The following is a 12,134-nucleotide window of genomic DNA, read 5'->3' on the forward strand; positions in this document are numbered from 1 at the left end:
GCAAACAAGGGGTATATACTACTGGGGGCAGGACACAAGGGGTATGTACTATTGGGGGCAGCACACAAGGAGAATATATTACTGGCGGTAGCGGACAAGGGGTATATACTACTGGGGGCAACACACAGCGGTCTATTGTTTTGGAATACATGTCGAGGGGGGGCCCCAGACATAACTTCGCTTGGGGCCCCAGAAATGCCAAGACCGCCCCTGGCTCTTAGTCCCAGGGTGAGAATTCCAGGGAGGTCCGGGGAGGATGCCTTATTTTTCTTATTTGGGGGAAGTCTTATTCCCTCCTCCCTAGGTGCATTATTTTACATCTGGAAACATTGACCTGCAGTTTCCATTGTTTGGACAACATATCTAGCAAAGCTAAATCATTTTTGCTCTCCTCTTATGACTTTAAATCCAGGTGGCATAAGCCTAATGCTTTTAGTCCTTGCCTGAATATCAGCTATCAGCACTGTTCAGCCTTGTTCTGGTTCTGTTTAGTTCCTGTATTGTGGACTCTGCATCAGTTCATCCTGCATCTGAGTCTTTTCTGTCTATTGCCTGTACCAAGTCTTGTCCGTTTTCAGGGTTGCTTTCTGGTTCTGACTCGGCCTGCTTGTGGACTTTGCCTTTGCCAAACCATTCTGGATACCACGTCAAGTCCTGCACCCACATCTATCAGTGTTATTGTCCCTGATCTCACCTGGTACATGTGGCACTAAAATCAGAAGTCTATGACTTCAGTCCATGTTCCATCTGATTCCTACCCCTACCCTGTTCCTTGTGATTTCTGCCCCACAGTCCATGTTCCTGGTGATTTGTGCTCCAGACATATTCGTGGTGATTCTGGCTGTACAATCCTGGTGGCTCTTGCTCCACAATCCATGTTCCTGGTGATTTCTGCTCTATAGTTAATGTTTCTTGTGATTCCTGTTCCATAGTCCTTGTTCCTAGTGGTTTCCTCTCCACAGTCCATGTTCCTTGTGATTCCAGCTCTACAGTCCATGCTCCTTGTAATTCCGGTTTAATACTCCAGGTTCCTGGGGGGTTCTTCTCAAGAGTCCTTATTCCTTGTGGCTCCTGCTCCAAAGTCCATGTTCCTGGTGGCTCCTGCTCCACAATCCATGTTCCTAGTGGCTCCTGCTCCACAATCCATGTTCCTGGTGGCTCCTGCTCCAAAGTCCATGTTCCTCGTGGCTACTTCTCCAAAGTCCATATTCCTGATGTCTCCACAGTCCATGCTCCTGGTGATTTCTCCTCAAGAGTCCATATTCCTGATGGCTCCTGCTGCACAGTTCATGTTCCTGGTGGCTCCTGCTCCAAAGTCCATGTTCCTCGTGGCTCCTTCTCCAAAGTCCATGTTCCTGGTGGCTCCTGCTCCACAATCCATGTTCCTGGTGGCTCCTGCTCCACAATCCATGTTCCTGGTGGCTCCTGCTCCAAAGTCCATGTTCCTCGTGGCTACTTCTCCAAAGTCCATATTCCTGATGTCTCCACAGTCCATGTTCCTGGTGATTTCTCCTCAAGAGTCCATATTCCTGATGGCTCCTGCTGCACAGTTCATGTTCCTGGTGGCTCCTGCTCCAAAGTCCATGTTCCTCGTGGCTCCTTCTCCAAAGTCCATGTTCCTGGTGGCTCCTGCTCCACAATCCATGTTCCTGGTGGCTCCTGCTCCACAATCCATGTTCCTGGTGGCTCCTGCTCCAAAGTCCATGTTCCTCGTGGCTACTTCTCCAAAGTCCATATTCCTGATGTCTCCACAGTCCATGTTCCTGGTGATTTCTCCTCAAGAGTCCATATTCCTGATGGCTCCTGCTGCACAGTCCATGTTCCTGGTGGCTCCTGCTCCACAGTCCATGTTCCTGGTGGCTCCTGCTCCACAGTCCATGTTCCTGGGGGCTCCTGCTCCAAAGTCCATGTTCCTCGTGGCTCCTTCTCCAAAGTCCATATTCCTAATGGCTCCACAATCCATGTTCCTGGTGATTTCTCCTCAAGAGTCCATATTCCTGATGGCTCCTGCTGCACAGTCCATGTTTCTGGTGGCTCCTGCTCCAAAGTCTATGTACTGTATCTGGTGGCTTCTGCTGGATTATGACAGGGCTTGGTTATGTTTGGCAGTTCCATAGAGTGTAAATTGAACAGGCATGCACAATTCAAAGAGAGACACTCATCATGATTAATGGAGGTGGTTAGACCCCCAAAGCTTGAATACTTGTCAAGTTTTCATCATGGCATCCCTTATGTCTAATATCTTCCTGCATTCTCTAAACTTCAATAATGTTATTGCTCACTAGATGGCAGCATAACAAAGTTCAGATTCTCATCTTTCTGTGTTCCTCTTCCTATTGTTATCTATACATGGAGAAGCAGGAATCCTTTATATGCTCACAATATTATACACAGCTACAGATTTACTTCACGTCCAAAAAGACCAGCAATAATAGGCAAGCAATGCAGGAGACACATGCGGTTTCCTAACATATTGATCTGGTTTATTTACATTGTTCGGTAAGTTTTTTTTTCCATAATCATTTCCAGTATATATATACAAAGTATTTTACGTCACCAAATCTATTTTTTTTCAAGAAGATGACATCATTCACAAGAAATCCACATAAACATCTGATATGTACAATCAATGGAACCTTAATGTACACAATGTCCAATATTTGCTTCCACCCCATGGATGCACACTGGATGTAGGTTTATATTACAGTGACGTCTGTCTCCAGTAGCTCGCAACACCAGATTTATGATCATAAGGAGCATTATTTGTTGTTGTACCCACTAGAGTCCGGTACATGGCGGCATGATTCCCAGTACGAACCTCCTGATCGCCTCTCACCGAATGATAGGAGCAGATCGGTCATTGGTTACTGTAGGGCGAAGCTTAACTGTTGCAAATGGATTGGTTCCCCTGGTAAAAAGTACAGGAAGAAATTAATGTAAGCAGCCTGAAGTAATCTCTGCCAAAAATGTCTGGCAGCAGCTTATACCTCTCTCCCTACTGAAGTAGTTAAAGGGGAACTATAGCAATCAACAGGGGTTGTGATCGCAAACAGTTTTACAATATACTCTCTTTTTTAAGTTTTCTATGTTTAAACCAATGTCATATGTTCGACCACTAGGTGTCCCCCTTTACTGAGGATGTGTACAGCTGCTGTGCATCCACATTCAGTAGCAAAGTATGCTGGGGGTACTCGCATTGTATGGTCGGCTCTCCTATTACACAGCACCAAAACCTCTGTAACCACACACTGACATTATACTGACTGAATTGTTACCTAACATAGAGCATTATCTCCTGGTAAACTGCAGAGTTGATAATATAATTAGAAAATGTTAAAAATATAATTTATATGTTAGCGTTCAGGTGGACAAGTATGGAGAAGTGTCTGCTATCTGAAACTGCTAATGATCAATGTCAGTAATGATGTTGGTTATTTACCCCCCTGAATGTTATAATAAATAGCGATCATGGCATTTAGAGGCCTATCTGCCAGGCGCTTGTCCTGTCAGGCACCCCACCTACTAAAAATGTAAACCACCCTTATTTATTTTATAGTCTATATTATCTCTATACTATACTGCCTTAAGTTTGGTCTTTTCTCTTTCTCCAGCCTGTGTGAGCTGTCCTCCAAGATTTCTTTTCCCCTGTCCACAATCTGAGCTGGTGAGTAACCCCTTCAACCTCTTTATTTAGTGGCAGCTAAATGGCAGGAAATTTCTAATGAAGACTTTATAAAAAGTTGGACTATGTTACTATGTTAAGGATGTCCATGGCCTACAAGACCCCCCCTTAGGATTAGTAATGGTTAAAGGTGCTATACCTTATGATACTTGGATTACATGTGTTCAAAGAAAATCATGTAGATCCTGCCTAAAGTGTTGTGTTTGATAACTGCAGCTATCAGTGGATATCACAGCTCAAAAATACTTACCCCCCTTCATCATTAATATCTATGATATATGTCATTAAGGCCATTTATTCCTAATTTTGTTAATAATATATTATAATGCATTAAATTCTAACTTCCCATTGACTTACTTAGGAAACAGCTCTCCACGCACCCCTGCAGGCCTCTGCAAGCAAAAACAGCATGGTTAGAAGCAGATAGACATATACAGGGTGAAGACTAAGGCGTAAAAAGTGAGTCACTGCAAAACATTGTCTACACCCTGCTATATACCTCCTGACTATGGCGCGGACTGTACAGGGGGGGAAGAGTTTCATGCATAGGAAGGACAATGGAGAATGTAATATCTGTCAGAACTATGACCAGGGGTTGGATGAGTTCAATGTAGCATGCTTGGGATTAAGGAAGGGTTAAATGGGCACCGTCACTTAAAAAAAAATTAAAAAAAATATTACAAAAATATCATTGGTCAGAGTGTCCAGATCCCGACTGCTCAGCGCTTCACTCCCCAATTCCCTGACTTTGTAAGTATATGGAGATCGTTTCCTGCAGTGAAACAAAGATCACAGCCGGAGAGAGAAGTGCTCAGCCAAGAGCTTCTCCCGGTCAGAGTCTGAACACCCTGTGTGATCAAAACTTTTTTGAAGTGACAGTAATGCTATAAAAACTTTCTTCTGCATTGTGGGTCATTGAATAATTTCTATATACCGTTTATCCCTTAAACCAAGCACACACACACACAACCCCTGCCGTAAGCCTTGTATATGTGCATAGATCTAATCCACAGTGTCAGGGTCTCCCATGCAGGTTTGGCAGTGATCATACGTTTAACAGTCAGAGCTGTTATCCTGTATCCACCAGAAGTGGGGCTCAGGTGTCATGGATGTCAGGATGGAGCTAAAGGGACCCTGCTGGGAAGAGAGACGAGGGTGAGTGTATGCGGCCTAAACAGGGTGGATGGGGAGGGGGTCACAATGCAAAGCTAAGGACGGAAGCTCACTGACTGTATGTGTGTAGCTAGTTAGTTAGTACTAGTTCATCTGTATAACCATGCAGTTCTATACTGGGTTAATACTGATAAGTCTTTCCGTAAAAAAAACTTAAAGGGATATTCCTTTTTCATGGGGTATGTGGAGATGTGCAGAAAAGTAATATGTTCCTTTTACCCCACAGTTTTTCTTAAAGGGAATCTGTCACCCCTGGACAGCCCCCCGAATCCACCCTACCCCTGGATACAGCCCCCGATACTTACCCCATCCTGCTAATCCTGCTCCTGATGCCGGTCGCATTGCGGAGATACGCCTGCCCAGTTGATATGCAAATGAGCAGAGAGGAGTCCAACGTCCATAGGAAATCACTGGAGTAGTGATTTCCTATGGGCATCAGACTCATCTTCGCTCATTCGCATATTGAGTGCATAGATGAGCAGGCACCGTATCTCGGCAGCAGGACAGGCACTGGGAGAGGGACTGGCAGTATGGGGATAGTATAGGGGCCATACAGGGGTGACAAGTTTCCTTTAATAAAGTAATATAACTTTAATATAGAAAATGTTGTTGTTTTTTTACACTATTAAATTGAGTGACAGCAGTAAGGGAGGACACAGCCCCTCTGCTGTCACCAATGGCTGTGTTAGGAACTGCAGGGCTGCTCAAGCCCTGGTCCTGAAACAATTACATTGCTGTCTAATCTAATGCATGTTAGAGTAATGTCTGTTCTAGGGGAGGCACAGTATCTGCATGCTGCAATGTTAGCAATATGTAACTGTGGTGGGGCTACAACTTGAGCAGCCCTGCAGTTCCCGACACAGCTATTGGTGGCAGCAACAGCATGTCACTCCAGTGGGAAAAAATATATATATATTTTTTTCAAATCAGCTAGTACCAGAAAGTTATATAGATTTGAATATTACTTCTATTTAAAAATCTCAAGTCTTCCAGTACTTATCAGCTGCTGTATGTCCTTTAGGGAGTGGTGTATTCTCTCCAGTCTGACACAGTGCTCTCTGCTGACATCTGTCGGAGACAGGAATTGTCCAGAGTAGTAGCAAATCCCCATAGAAAACCTCTCCTGCTCTGGACAGTTCCTGTCATGGACTGAGGTGGAAGCAGAGAGGACTGTGTCAGACTTTGAAAGAATACACAACTTTCTGCAGGACATACAGCAGCTGATCAGTACTGGAAGACTTGAGATTTTTAAATAGAAGTCGGGCTACATGTCAGGAATCATAGAAAAAAGGATGCGGACGTGCAGCCCGACGGCCACATGACGGCCCCATTGACTTTAATGAGCAGGACGGAGTCATTATGTGACTGTGTTCTGCTCATTTGCGGGACGGACACTGCTTTTTTGCAGGACTCAAAAGCATGGTCGACTACGCTTTTGAGTCCTGCCCAAAAGCAGTGTCCGTCCCGCAAATGAGCAGAACACAGTCACATAATGACTCCGTCCTGCTCATTAAAATCAATGTGGCCATCATGTGGCCGTCGGGCTGCACGTCCGCATCCTTTTTTCTATGATTCCTGACGTGTAGCCCGACGTGTGGAGAAAAATGAGATGTGAACATACCCTTAATTACAAATCTATATCACTTTCTGGTACTAGTTGATTTAAAAAAAAAAAATCACTGGAGTTCTTTAAAGCATGAATATTTGGGTACGGAAATTGGCAAAGACTCTTTATCAAACTAATTTTAGCCATGTGAACTGTGGACTAATAAGGCTATAGATATATGTTGAATCAGTGTATTTTTTTTAACCCTTTGTGCTCTTACTTTAACACTGTTGTTCATTGGAGGCGGTGGAGGAGCTTGACTGGAAGCTTTGGCGATCGGCCTCTGATCTGCGGCGTTCTGCTTGTAGCCACCTGGCTGAGGAATATTGTCCGAGACGTCCAGGAGATCGCTGGCACTGTGCGCACTGCGCAGCATAGAGGACCTGCATGGACAGATCCATACTGTGAGTATACAGCTGCCTATCAGGTATTACAGTATACAGGATCACTACATTACTGAAATCCTTATAGATTATGGATTGTCTCTTGCCTGGGGTTAAGGTCTGCGTCTATAGATTTTACATACGCCTCAGGGAACCAGCCAGTCCTGTGAAGACAAAAGGAAGGAAAATTAGGGATGGGATTCCCTATGGTGTCCATTGCCTCCAGCGCTCCTATCAGGGCTATAAATGTCAGGAAATACAGATCTTTACTACATATAGTTATATGACTGGGCTGCACTAGGTTACCTTTTTATGACACAGTATAAAGATTTTTATATACATTTATATACAGGTAAACAAGTGTGTATGTCATCCCTGATGATTCTAACTACAGGACTCCATACACATTAGACATGATTTCATCTAAACCATCTAAGGTAGATATGGGGAACCTGTAGTCCTCCAGCAGCTGCTAAACTACAGTTCCCATCATGCCTGGACAGCCAAAGTTAAAGCGTAAGCCTTCACCAGCTGAATAAACCATACAATATTGGTGAGTGCCTGAACTCTTTTGTACAGCACAGTATTTTACATAAGGCAATGGTTTAAAGGGGAACTATCAGCAGGCTAGACGAATCTAACCTGCTGATAGCCCCTATAGTGCAGGGGATGAGGAGGAGGATGGGATGTGTCTTACCTTCCTCCTCCGCACCGGTCCCGCGTTGTTAGCCAGCTTAAACTCCGCTCTGGAGCACCTTTAGGAGCACTGCCATGTCATCCGGCCTTCCCCCTCCATTGATTACCATTAGAAAGGGTGGACTGGATGATGTGGCAGTGCTCCTAATGGTACTCCAGAGCGTAGTTTACCCCAACTAATGGCATTGGACTGGCGCTGAGGAGGAAGGTAAGAGACATAACTTATTCCTCAGCGTCCCCAGTGCTATAGGGGGCTCTTAGCAGGTTAGATTCATCTAGCCTGCTGATACTCCCCCTTTAAAGGAGAAGTCTGTGGTCAGACTTTTATAAAAAAAAAAAAAAAAAAAAGAGCCAGGGAGGAGGTGGCTGAACATAACAATATGCACCTACCTCCCTGACTCCAGTGCTCCAGTCCCCCGGTCGCTTCCTGGTCTGAACGGGGACCCGGGTCATGACGTGAAGGCCCACTCAGCCAGTCAGAGACCAAGGCGAGACCCATAATGTTATAACCCCCACACCAAACATGTATATTGTAACCTCAACCTAACTTACGTGGATAGAGCATCGAGTTTCCCATACAGCCATCCGTTCCGAGCTTCGGACACCAGTACGGTGATAACACTGCCCTTTGTAAATTGCAGCATGGTGGGATTTCCTCCCGGTTTGTGGTCCACAATGGCCTGAACCTTCCTATTTCCAACATTTGTTGCCGCTGCCGCCACTGCTGCCACCGCAACTTCACCAAAGGAACTAGAACGAGTGCGAAAACTGCCTGAGGTTCCTGTAAGAGAATATTTTGTTATGATGAATGACACCAATAATAGGCCAATGAGGTCAGAAATAAGAGTCCGACTGACCATTAGATGGCGTCCTCTGCAGACCTCTTGCCGTACTTTCTACTGGAGGTCTTACGTTATTCTGCTCTTGACGTTGTACCATAGATAAAACATCGGCCACAGATCTCGGGGTCTAAATGATAGATAAAATATACTTTGCTTTAGAAATCCTGCCCTATATATGTGTATTCAGAGCATACACAAGTTAATATATATTGTATGTATAGCAATAGGTTTCTGTTCTGTCAGTTATGTACTCAGGAAATTGTCTACTTCTAATGTTGATTGTAGCGGATTGCAATTTACTTAGACTAAGGGGTCAACAAGAATAAGAAAAAAAACATGGTCACATTCTCCCAGAAACAGCACCACTCTTGTCCTCAGTTTGTGCCCGGTATTGCAGCTCAGCTCCCTTGAAGTGAATGGAGCCCAGCTGTAATACTATAAACAACCTGAGGACAGACATGGAGCTGTTTTTTGGAAGATGGCAGATGTTTTTTCTAGTGCTATATAACTCCATTAAATCTTTCAAATCAGCTGGTGTCTTAAAGTTATATAGATTTGTACTTTGAAATGTCCAAAAGTGATCCAGCGAGACAGCTGTCCTTAATAAAATCCACTTTTATTTAGTTCAGACAAAGATAAAAAGTCCAACAGATGGACAATGCATTTTTATCTTTTTATCTTTGTCTGAACTAAATAAAAGTGGATTTTATTAAGGACGGCTGTCTCGCTGGATCACTTTTGGACATTTCATTTGACCAGCTCTGTGAGTTCCTGGGCACTAGCGACGCCTCCTACACTTTCCACCTTACCTATCTAGGAGAAGGTTCACACCAAATGTTACAGGCATGTATATGGTTGCAGCGTTTTTTTTGTTTTTTATTCAGATTTGTACTTTACTTTTGCTTAAAAATCTCCAGTCTTCCAGTACTTATCAGCTGCTATGTGTCCTGCAGGAAATAATGTATTCTTCCCGGTCCGACACAGTGCTCTCTGCTGCCACCTCTGTCTGAGACAGGAACTTTCCAAAGCAGGAGCGATTTTCTATGAGGATTTGCTACTGCTCTGGACAGTTCCTGACATAGACAGAGGTGGCAGCAGAGAGCATTGTGTTTGCCTAGAAAGAATACACCACTTCCTGCAGGACATACAGCACGTGATAAGTAGTGGAAGACTTGAGATTTTTAAACAGACGTAAATTACAAATCTATATATGTATAACTTTCTGATAATATAAGACTTACCATATTCATTGAGTCCCTTGGGCTATTTGTGGTACGACTAGAGGTATAATTCTGTGCAGCCGGGCCAGTCTGAGTTCTGCTTGCTTCAATCTGTTCCTTCCAAGTAGACAATCGAGCATTGAACATACCCTGAGCCTAAACAAAGAAGAGAATGTATATTCATTATCGGTTGGTGATAGTTAGGCCCTTGTTTCTAAAAGTATAATGGAAAATTCTATAATTTTGGTTAAAAAAAAATAGTGAACACCCCTTCCCCCTCTTATTTACATAGGAAGGTAACCTGATGCTATCCGTGTTTATTCTGTCCTGTACAGGTTTTGTATACTGGATAATATGGCTGACCCCAACACTCTCTTCCATGATCTACCTGGAATAAAGCTTTGAAATAAACATTATATAGGTGAGACGTCTTACCCGGTTGTGATATTGCAGGAAGGAGTTGCACAGTAGCCAATGTCTCTCTGCCAGAAAGCGGTATCTACGCTTCTCCTCCAGCTCTGCCGCTCGCTGACTCTCTCGGACAAATGAAAGCATATCCGTATGCAACATGTTCACTTTTTCCTGTAGGAGAGTAAAAACAACATTACCATGGGAGGCGCTATTATAGAGGCTACTATGGGGCCCAATATATAAAGGGCTCAACCCTACGCTCCTCGTTTCACCTTCCATCGAACGAGTTAGGAGGTCCCTTACCCGTCAGAAATCAACACCTACTATCTATATGTGTATGGCCAGCTTTAGGTCCCTATTCCACGGGACAGTTATCGTTCGCATAATCGTTAACTATAAACGATCCAAACGACCGCTATTGCCAAAGACCTGAAATCGTTCACCCATTTACATGGAAAGATAATCGTTACTTATGATCGTTCTTGTGGTCGTTTTACGACGTCTGGACGACGTCTTATTCAATGGGAGCGGTTTGGGAACGAGCAACGATAAAAATAGGTCCAGGTCTTATTAAACGATAAACGATAAACGATCGGTTGTTAGTCGTTAACTGCTATTCAACCAAACAATTATTGTTTAGATTCGAACGATTTAACGATAATCTGAATGATAATTGTCCCGTGGAATAGGGCCCTAAGAGTATAAGCTCTGATTTCCATTCGATCAATGACCTTAGGTATCAATACATCAGCTCGCTGCAAATCAGGCTCCAATAACAACTTGCAATCATGATCTTGGCGGAGTGAATGCAAATCCCTTTAGCCATGGACAAGTGTGTAATGCCACCAATCGGTACAGTACACCCACATACACACCCAGGGGAGATTTATCAAACATGGTGTAAAGTGAAACTGGCTCAGTTGCCCCTAGCAACCAATCAGATTCCACCTTTCATTCCTCACAGACTCTTTGGAAAATGAAAGGTGGAATCTGACTGGTTGTTAGGGGCAACTGAGCCAGTTTCACTTTACACCATGTTTGATAAATCTCCCCACCAGTGTACATGCAAGAAATCCCAGTGCCCATACTGTAGTGCCGGTAGTGTTACAATAAACACTTGTGTCTTGTCCTTACCTTCATACTTTGTATATTACGATCCCTTTGTCTCTCCATTTTCCATGCATCTGACATACATTTATCAAGGTTAGTTGCTCGCTGACGATACTCCATCTCGTAACGGGTTTGGCTGTCCTATGCAACAGTAGAAAACAAAACAACAAAACCGTATTCAATATAAGCAAGCAATGGGTTCTCCAGTTTATAAAGGCAATTTTTATATACAGTACTCTATTAGGGGATTTTATGTGAACAAAGTGGGGTCCTCTGTTATTTCTCATCTCTTGGCCAGAGTGGAGAACGTGTACTGTAGCGACTGGAGTTGTGGATCCAATGGACCGCCACCAGCGCTGATGTAGGCCACAATTTGGAGTCTTCACCAAAGCCTGTCGGAGGGTAGGATGGACTTGCTGTGGCAGGCGACCCCAAAGTCGCTACCCCTGGTTTGGCTTGCTAGCGGTGGAGGTAACGTGTGTGCCCTAGAAGGTGTGAACACGTGCCAGCAGGGTAGGGAAGTATGCGAGGGGGGGGATTGGAGTACAGAGGGACCCGTGCCCCACCATGAGGGACATAGCGTCCGCCAAAGCCACAGAGAAGCAGGGGCTACCATGGCCGCCTTGGTCTCTGAAGGCAAGTCTCTGAAGGAGTCCTTCATTACACAGACAACCTTTTGATTTCAATGTGCACTGTGTAATGCTTCATTTCTCCTGTGGTGGCGCTGCAGAGAACTGGTTTTCCCTGTAGAGAACTGATCACTGGGTGTCCCACCACTTTGTAATTTGCTTATTGTCAAGGGACTATTCTAATGCTGCGTTTACATGGAACAATTATCGTGCGAATTTGCACGATAATGGTCGTATTTGAACGATAATTGTACGTGTAAACGCAGCGAACGATCAACGATTGACCTTTCAACAGGTTCGATCAATCGTCGTTGATCCTTCGCAAACAATACGCAGATCGTTCCATGTGAACAGTCGTTCGCCGTTTTAACCAATGTGTGAG

At 44.2% G+C, this 12,134-nt stretch overlaps 1 protein-coding gene across 1 annotated transcript in view; it reads right to left on the reverse strand.

Moving 5' to 3' along the window:
- Positions 1-2,458: 2,458 nt before the first annotated feature.
- The window catches only part of BAIAP2L2 (BAR/IMD domain containing adaptor protein 2 like 2), a 31,507-nt gene continuing 21,831 nt past the window's right edge, over positions 2,459-12,134 (reverse strand). Inside the window, exons 6-14 of the mRNA XM_069968896.1 lie at positions 11,148-11,264; positions 10,038-10,184; positions 9,624-9,758; positions 8,398-8,509; positions 8,093-8,321; positions 6,952-7,008; positions 6,682-6,844; positions 4,040-4,074; positions 2,459-2,908 (exon numbers count right to left, since the gene is read on the reverse strand). Coding sequence (XP_069824997.1) covers positions 2,833-2,908; positions 4,040-4,074; positions 6,682-6,844; positions 6,952-7,008; positions 8,093-8,321; positions 8,398-8,509; positions 9,624-9,758; positions 10,038-10,184; positions 11,148-11,264 — 1,071 coding nt within the window. The 3' untranslated portion in view covers positions 2,459-2,832. The remainder of the gene's footprint in view (positions 2,909-4,039; positions 4,075-6,681; positions 6,845-6,951; positions 7,009-8,092; positions 8,322-8,397; positions 8,510-9,623; positions 9,759-10,037; positions 10,185-11,147; positions 11,265-12,134) is intronic.

The sequence above is a fragment of the Dendropsophus ebraccatus genome, chromosome 4 (genome assembly GCF_027789765.1).
Source record: "Dendropsophus ebraccatus isolate aDenEbr1 chromosome 4, aDenEbr1.pat, whole genome shotgun sequence".
Lineage (NCBI taxonomy): Eukaryota > Metazoa > Chordata > Amphibia > Anura > Hylidae > Dendropsophus > Dendropsophus ebraccatus.